The sequence below is a fragment of the Triticum aestivum genome, chromosome 3B, assembly GCF_018294505.1.
Source record: "Triticum aestivum cultivar Chinese Spring chromosome 3B, IWGSC CS RefSeq v2.1, whole genome shotgun sequence".
NCBI classification, from domain to species: Eukaryota; Viridiplantae; Streptophyta; class Magnoliopsida; order Poales; family Poaceae; genus Triticum; species Triticum aestivum.
In genome coordinates, this window is record NC_057801.1 from 430005640 (window position 1) to 430014716 (window position 9077).

At 50.6% G+C, this 9077-nt stretch overlaps 1 protein-coding gene across 1 annotated transcript; it reads right to left on the reverse strand.

The window, feature by feature from the left end:
- Positions 1 to 3010: 3010 nt before the first annotated feature.
- On the reverse strand, positions 3011 to 7962 carry LOC123070199 (proline-rich receptor-like protein kinase PERK8). The gene is made up of 7 exons (XM_044493269.1): positions 6751 to 7962; positions 6195 to 6668; positions 6031 to 6101; positions 5859 to 5935; positions 3804 to 3951; positions 3542 to 3703; positions 3011 to 3471 (listed from the first exon to the last, which is right to left on the reverse strand). The coding sequence occupies exons 1-7, from the start codon at positions 7688 to 7690 to the stop codon at positions 3247 to 3249; spliced, it is 2097 nt and encodes a 698-aa protein (XP_044349204.1). The 5' UTR covers positions 7691 to 7962; the 3' UTR covers positions 3011 to 3246.
- Positions 7963 to 9077: the final 1115 nt, after the last annotated feature.

The window sequence follows — 9077 nt, forward strand, 5'->3', positions numbered from 1 at the left end:
CCAAGTGGGAAAAGTGGGAGGTTTGTTTAAACAAACAACACATCTTATCATTTCGTTGGTACATATATGTTGCTAGAGGAGGGTTCTTGTTGTAGTGATCTGCGTGGATGTACTCCCGGTCGCGCTCGTCGCTGGCCGTAGGGCCGATGGTGAATGGGGCAGGCGCGGGGACCCTCTGTGAGGGTGATGCGGGCTCTACTTTGACGCCTCCGCGGCGGCGGCCCGAGGACGAGCCAGCCTTGTGGTCGTGCGCCCCCTTGCGGCCGGTGTTCCACCACACCATGGTTGTCGGTGGCCGGCGAGCTCGAGGAAGGGGAAGGAAGAGCTAGGGTTTGGGTTTGGGTGTCGGGTTTCGAGGAGGCCGCGGCGGCTGGAGTGGGAGCGTGGACTGCGACCGGTCCACGGCTTCCCATTTAAGAAGGATGCCTACCACGCCCCTGGGCGGATGACAGGTGGGGCCGACCGCGCGTGCGCATTTATGTTGGGTGGTGGGAGGTAGGTGACCGCCTGCCACGCGGCCCCGATGCGGACGAGCGGCGCGTCCGTTTGTTGTCCTCCTGGACCCAAATCGGGCGCATGTTTGCGCTCGAAAAGGGTCGGGCCGAACACAAAAGGGACAAGATGGGTCCATGGTGTCGTGCGCTGGGCCGTGGGGTCTGTCCGTTTTGCCCCGAACGGACGGGGCTGGACGGGATGGGGTCGCGCGCTGGAGTTGGCCTTAGAATCGTCAGATCCCGATCGAACGCGTGACGATTACTCGCGCATCATGGCATTTTTTCTACCGGTTTACTACATGACAATTTTTGCTTTAGAGCATGATAAATCCTTACAAACAACATAATTGGTTTATCAGTTTTCGCATGATAAATTCCGGAATTGGATCGCCGCTCTACTATCATCTTCCTCTTCGCACGTTCTCCTCAATGGGCTTCCGGGCCCCCCGATCAAGCACGGCCGCGGGTTTCGTCAAGGGGACCCAATTTCACCTCTACTGTTTGTCCTCGCAATTGACCCCCTTCAACATATCCTCGACATCGCAACTCACAAGGGCATCATCCATAGGATCCGCGGCCGCGGCGTCATGATGATAACCTCCCTATGCGGACGACGCGGCCATCTTCATGGCCCCAATCAAGCAGGACATTGATAACCTCTCAGTCATCCTAAGGGGTTTCGGCGAGGTGACAGGACTCTGCACCAACTTCCGCAAGAGCTCGGTTGTGCCCATTCGATGCAAGCACATTCCTCTGGAGCATATTCTGAGTAGCATTCCGACGACCCGCGCCGCTTTCCCAATCAAATATTTGGGCCTCCCGCTCTCAGTTCGACAACTTCGGAAGGTCGACTTCCAGTATCTTGAAGACAAGGCGGCCGGAAAATTAGTAACTTGGGAGGGACAAAGCATCACAACTATTGGGCGCACTACCCTTGTCAGATCGGTCATCACCTCTCAAGCGGTCTTCTCCATCATATCTCTCATTGTGCCACAGGGCACACTTCATAATATCAACAAGATTGAGAGGGCCTTCCTCTGGTCAGGGTCGGACAAGACGACCGGGGCAAAATGTAAGGTCAATTGGGACATGGTCTGCAGGCCTACGATCTATGGAGGCCTGGGCATCCTCAACACCGACAAGTTTGCTCGGGCCTTGCGACTAAGGTGGCCATGGTACGAATGGAAGGAGCCTACCAAGCTTTGGGTTGGCTTGGGCAACCCGTGCACCGAGGAAGATGTGGATTTCTTCTATGCCTCCACCACAATCATCGTTGGCAATGGTGCAAAAACACCGTTCTGGGACTCCCCGTGGCTGCTTGGTCGCAAGCCTAAGGATATTGCCCCTCTTATTTTTCAAGCCTCAAAAAGGAAGAGATCGACGCTTCGTCAGGCCCTTCGAGGGAACGCTTGGATGACCCACATCAAGCATGACACTATTGTCTCCGTCGCACACATCCGGGAACTTTTCTCGCTTTGGGCTCTTGTGCATGACTTCCATCTTGACGATCACGTTGAGGACGACATTGTTTGGAAACATGCTGATGATGGGCAGTACTCGGCGGCCACAGCATATAAGCCGCAATTCCTTGGCGTGACGCACTCGCCCATTCACCACATGGTTTGGAGAGCTTGGGCCCCCCCTAAGGTTAAATTCTTCGCCTGGTTGACCTTGCAAGACCGAAACTGGACCACCGACCGGTTGGAGCGGCGTGGTTGGGATAATTGTGGGCTTTGCCCGCTTTGCAAACGTGAGCAAGAATCGGGCATCCACCTCTTCGTCAAGTGCCGCTTCTCCCTTAGGCTCTGGCGATTGGTCATCGACAAGTTTGGTCTTGTGCACATGGACACCTCCAATTGGCACCTTGAGGATTCCCTCATGCAATGGTGGGATAGAAGGACCGACATGCGAAACCCCAATAGACGAGCGATGGCCTTCCTCACCATGCTCGTCTCTTGGACTATTTGGAACGAGAGAAACGCGCGGGTGTTTCGCAACAAGAGTGCGCCGCCGCCTATCCTGCTCCAAAATATCGTGCTCGAGGCAAAACTATGGGTTACGGCAGGTGCTAAGAAACTAGGGCGTATTGTTGTACGAGAGTAATTGCCATGCCGTTTTGCAAGGGCGCTTGTAAAAACTCTAAACTCTATTCTCCTCTTATTTAATGGATGAGGCAAATCTTTTGCCTCCGTTTCGAAAAAAAAAGTTTTCGCATGATAATTCTCGGCGTTTGCTGGGAAATCTTAAAATCTGATGTCAGTTTTTTAACATTTTCCTTTGGTAAAAGTACGGGAAACCATCGGCTCTAGAAAATCGTTTGACACTGGTTTAGGTCTAGACACCGGTTTAGAGTACTCATTTTTTAGAACGAACTTCCGAGAAATCTGCAATACACTCGGTATCTGCGACGGCGAACATACATGTGCGTATATATCGGCGAAGGTTGTCATCACGAAGGTTGAGATGCAAATGCCAATCTTCTTTTCCTTTCTAGGATACGCAAATGCCAAGCTTTGTTCTATTAAGGTACAGGCGCACACAACAACACAAACACCAAAGCTTAGCAACCTGTCCCCAAGATGAAGCGCTCGCGCGCAGCGCGGCACGCTTGATCACGCCAGCTTCTGCTCCGCCTTCCGTAATCCGCCGTCGTCGTGCTATGGCGTTCGATGCAGCGTTGTAGGAGGATTTAACCGGCTGGCCGGCGATCCGCGGTGTCCGTTGATTGATTTGATAGGTCTCGTCTCTCGTCTCACCGTCCAGCTGCTGTCCGTTGTTGCCTCCCGGAACCAGGCGGCAGCTCGTCCTGGTCGGACAAGCCGTACTCCGCGGTGTCGAGGTCGGCCTCGAACCCCATCCGCCGGAAGAGCTCGATGTCCGCCGAGTACTGCCCTGAGTCGTACGCGGTGCTGTGCCCGAGCTTGACGCCGTTGGTCAGGTCCGTCGAGCCGCCGTCCACGTCCAGCGATCGCCACACCTAGTTCGACGCAACACGTATTTTATCTCACTAACTAGCAGCTAAGGTCGATGGGTGTTAGTGACGCTACCTGCACCATCCTCGGTCTCTTGGTGACAGAGTGGCGAATGCAAGCGGCAGCCGCCTCCACCATCCTCCGCATCTCGGTCTTGGAGTACCTGCACTCAAGGGCAGGGTCGGCGATTTCCCTGAAGTCGTCCGTCTCCAGCGCATCCACCAGGAGAGGCCGAGCCTGCCACGAATTAATACACAGATTGGTTTCACAAATGGCGCCACAACATGCATGATCAATTGCACCAAGTTCAGACGCACGCCACATGTATTGTACGTACCCATTCAACTAAGCTTTCTTCTCCTAGGGGTTGAGACGAATCTACGGGCTTCCGCCCAGTGATAAGCTCCAAGAGCACCACCCCAAACGAAAAGACGTCGGATCTGTCCGTCAGCTTCCCGCTTGATGCGTACTCTGGCGCCATGTACCTGTTTGTTAACATGACATTCTGAGGCCAAGGCGTTTCTTGTGATGCTACAACTTGGCGTAAATGAGTCAATTACATTGATGATGCTACAACTTGGCGTAAATGGTCACTTTAGTGCTAGAAGTTGCGGTGTACATCGAAGTGGTGAAAAAACTTGGCTCAAATGTGCAAATACAGTGCTAATCGCGTGGGTATACAAAATCTGCGCTGACTAGGCGCATGGGTCCCACTGTCAGCCACTGGACCTGAGAGAGGGGTGCGTGTGGCCTGCTTTTTTTGAAAACTCCCTCAGAATTTTTTTTTTTCAAGAAAGATCCATATGGAGGCAGGAAAAAGGGGATGTCAAGACTCGAACACGCGACCAAGGCAAGAGAGCATACCTGCGCTACAAGTTAGCTGTTCCACTTACGACATGCTCAATGGATAACTAACCTATATGTATTCAGCAGGTTCTTTTTAGCAACATATATTTAACAGGTACGCATCTGAAGTTTGGATGGCCTGCAGATATTGCGGCCCATTGTGCACTAATTTTTAAAGATATATTTGTAAAATGTAAGTTATAAAAATTATGTTTAAATATTTGTGTGCTATAAATTTTATAAATACAAACCATGATTAGTAAATAAAAAAAATTAAATACACATGCATGTACTATATAAATATCTAGTTAATACAGAAATTTTAAATGTACATTAAATAAAAATGTTCATGTGTTATTTTCAAAACAATCATATATTTCTTTTAAAAATACCATGCATCCCAACAAAATTACTTATTTTTAATATGTGTTCATGTATTATTTCAAAACACATCAGTATATTTAAAATAATATTTATGAATTGTAAATATCTTTATATTATTTAGAATGATACATATTATTTTAAAATTACATTTAAAAATTATTTTTATTATACAAAATTTTCAATAATTATAATCACATTTGCATAGTTAAATTTTTATAATTAAAATATACATAAGTCATGAGTAAAAATATACTAGTAAAAACTGTTGATATGGATATTTAATCATGTATATAATATTAAAAATATATATTGTTTTTTAATATAAGTCATTAGTGAAAAATATACACTTGTGCATAATTATAGTTGCTAAGTAAATGTTTGTATTCATCATTTTAAAATTTAAATATAAGCCATGAGTGTGTACTTTTTTGTATTCATTAAACATTGTATATAATACACATTTTAAATGTCCGTATTAACTAAATATTTTATATATACACGGGTATATATTTCACTGTTTTTTATTTACAAATTATTGATAACAAAGAAATATTGGAACATAATTTTTATTACTTATGTTTTAAAATATCTTTTAAAATAGCTTGTGCAAAATGGGCTGCAATATCTGCAGCCCACTTAAGGTCCACATGCGTCTTTGCTAAATATTTATGAAGTTGTTATCTTTAGAGAATGAATCAGTATATAGGTTTTACTGGTTAGCCAGTTGTTTTGGTAACCTGTGGTCGCGGGATCGAAACCTGGGCGAAATCTTTTTCTTTTAATATTGACAGGCGGGACCCACTGAGCATAGAGAGGAAAAATGGCACGTCCATATGGTCTTTTTTGTCAAAATATATTTTTTGAGGGGATTTTCGAAAAAAAACATTCTGCCTGGTTCACGGGCTGACAGCGGACCTCACGCGCCTGGTCAGCACAGATTATGTATACAAAACAGGATATGCACTGTATTTGCACATCCAAGCCAAGTTTTTGCACCACTTCAATGTACACCGCAACTTCTAGCACCAAAGTGACCATTTACGCCAAGTTCTAGCACCGTCGGTGTAATTGACTCGCTTGAAATCTACCTAGGCCCATACCGGCCCAAGATGAGTAACTAGACCAGCAAAGATGCAAAGTTCTGCATGAGGCAGGAGGTTACCCGAATGTGCCCATGACGCGCGTGGAGACATGAGTCATAGAATCGTTGGTTAGCTTAGCGAGACCGAAATCTGCAACCTGTGATGATGCCAAGAAATGAAATCGACGTCAATCGTCAGTAGTACATGCATGAAGGGAAGATGAAGCAGCTGTGTGCTGCCTGCAATATATACCTTTGCCTCGAAGGCGTTGTCCAGGAGAATGTTGGCTGACTTGATATCCCGATGTATGATCCTAGGATGGCCTGCCATGCAACAATCTCACAGGAATTATTAATGCAATACAGGTTAACTATGAACAAGGAGCAGCACGATCGGACAAACGAAGTGTCACCTACAGTCTTCGTGCAAGTAGGTCAATCCACGGGCTGATCCGATCGCAATCTTCATCCGCTTCGGCCAGTCCATCACCGGAAGCCCTTCTCCGTGCAGGTGGTGCTGGAGCGTGTTGTTGGAGACGAACTCGTAGACGAGGAGGCGGTGGTTCTCGGTGACGCAGTACCCGACCAGCGTCACCAGGTGGCGGTGGTGGATGCGGCTGATGATGTCCACCTCGGCGCGGAACTCCTTCTCCCCCTGCCCGCCTCCAACCTTGAGCTGCTTCACCGCCACGCGCCGCCCGTCGCCCAGCGCGCCCATGTACACCTTCCCGAACCCACCTTCGCCGATCATGTTCGCCGACGAGAACCCGCCCGTGATCCCCACCAGCTCGCCGTACGTGAAGCACGATTTGTACCCGGTGAACTCGTACGAGTTCGTGTCGCTCGGCGGCGCTACCGGCCCGTTGGACGGAGGGTACGAGTCCGGCGCAGCTGCATGCATGCACCAGCGTACGTATCAGCGCCCGATGTAAGCGGGCGATCAACTTGTTCGTGGAAACTGAGAAAGACTCACGTGCCAGCACGACCATGGTTCTTCTCTTGCGCATGGGTGGACGCCGCTTCTTCCCCCAGTCGCTGAGGCACGCCACCATGAAAAGCGACGCCAATGCCATGAGGAACCCAGCCACGGCGACCCCAACTATCACCCCGATCGGCAGGTTCTCACCCAAGGCTCTCGCCGGAGGTGCCAGGGACGGTGGGCTCGCCCTCGCGGCGGCCGGACCGGGAGGGCTCTGCCACGAGCCAGGAGGACGCCCGGAGGCCGGCATAATGCCCGAAGGCGGCAACAGTGAGGAAGATGAAGGTGTTCCGGGAGCTGCCGGCACCTGACCTGCTGCGGCCGGTACCGACGTGGGCGTCCCAGGCGTTTCAAGCGGTGGGGGTGATGTTCCTGCACCGGCGGGAGGTTTCGTGGCCGACTCCGCATTGAGGGGAGGTGAAGGGGTTGGGGTGGCTGGTGCGGGGTTCTTTGGTTGAGATGGTGATGGCGACGCCGGTGGTGAGGTCGTCGCTTTCGGAGGTGATTGCTGCGACGGGGATGTCGTTGCCCCTGGCGATGGCCGAGTTGATACACCAGGCGACGGTGGCGTCGATTGCGCTGGTGGCGGCGAAGATTGTTGCGAAGGCGGCGATGGCGGGGGAGAAGACGGTGGTGGTGACCGGCTTGCCGGCGGAGTTGAGGGCGGAGGCGAAGCCGGAGGAGGTGGGGACGATGCAGGAGACTTCTCCGGCGGAGGCGACCCCGGAGGCAAATTCGGACTCTGATTGTTGCCGGAAGACGCAGGAGGTGGAGAGGACGGGGGCGGGGACTTAGGTGGCGGTGTGGGTGGCGGAGGCGATGGCCGTGCCTGCGGCGGCGGTGAGGCTGAAGGCTGCGGCGGGGGCGCCGGCGGGCCCCCAACTGCGGGGGCATTGGCCAAGTGTTCGACCGATTCCACGAAAACGCGCGGCATGGTAAAGCCGCGCGTTGAACTGAGTCGTCGCCGATGCCGACGCGTTCCGCGAGAGACCCTATAGAAGAAACAATGGCATCCCGTGCGTCGGCGTGGTCGGCAGCCAGGCTCTCAGAACGGCATCGGCGGGACGGGCGGCAGGTGGAAGCAGCGTGGTCGGCAGCGCGCCAATGGAGACGACGGAATGCGCCTCGCCTTGCGAGGAAGACGGGCGGGGTGTAATGTCGTTGCGCCTTCTTCGTTTTCCTCGGTCAGATTCTTTTGTGTGTTTCGTTTTTCTGGTGCTTTTCTTGGATGGGTGGAGGAACAGAGCACCTTCTGCAAGGGGGCGAGAAATGAGGGCGGCCATTGCGCCAACCTCATTGTTTACTGGAGCTAACTGCTAAACTCTGGAAGTTCGGCTGTGTATGGTTTAGAGCCAAAAAGTGCATCATACCAAATAACACTTCTACTTCGGTACACCCCCTAAACATTTTCATGGCTCAGATTTTACTTCATACCTCTTTACAATAAAAGATAGGATGGTCTTTTTTTCAAAGTACATTGAGGTGTTCGTATTGGCAAGAAGTAGTCGTTTTGCGCATGCACGGCCCATTTGAGGGTGCACCGCCTTCACTGGAAGAAAAATCGCGCTAATCTTTAAGAAGCTAAAGGTCGCGGCACTGGGAGAAAAATAGCAAGAAAAAAGGATGGCGATGAAAATCAAACACATACCTCCGAGTTTACGTGCGTGCTGTGCTAGCCACTGTGACTACAATCTGCCATGTTACATTTCCAGAGCGAACCCTTATATGAAACTAAGATGAACGAGGGATCGAAATTTCCAACGGCAAAATTTAAAACATGAGCTTCAAAATTAAGATGAACCAAAGTGTGCAATAGGGATCGAACCAGGGACATCTTGTTGAAAATATGAGCAAATTATTACGAGTTTTAATCCGAATAAACAGAAGATAAATCATGACAGCACTAGCAGAGATTAAACTAATGATGCGAACTAGCATAGTAGATGAACAGATCACATCTAGAGTACATACTAGAAACATGAATTCTACCAATATCTCGAACAAGAAGAATAGAATCACATACGGTGCAGCGGGAGCAGCACCGCCGGCATTGATGTTTTCGGGCATGTCGTTGAGGATGAGATTGCCGAGGTTGGGGAAGAAGTCGTCGTTGGCGAAGTCGTCGGTGCCAGCAGTCGCGCGAGTGCGTTCCCCAAAAACCTGATCGTCCCTCACCCGTACAGGATCACGAGTGGCGGGGTTCCGGAGGCCTGTTGTCCCTTCTCGCGGTGCACGCCGGAAGGAGGGATGGAGAATACTTGCGTGGCGGTGCAATTATCTGGAACGATGGTGCGAAACCATACGAAGTGGGGGCGGGTAGG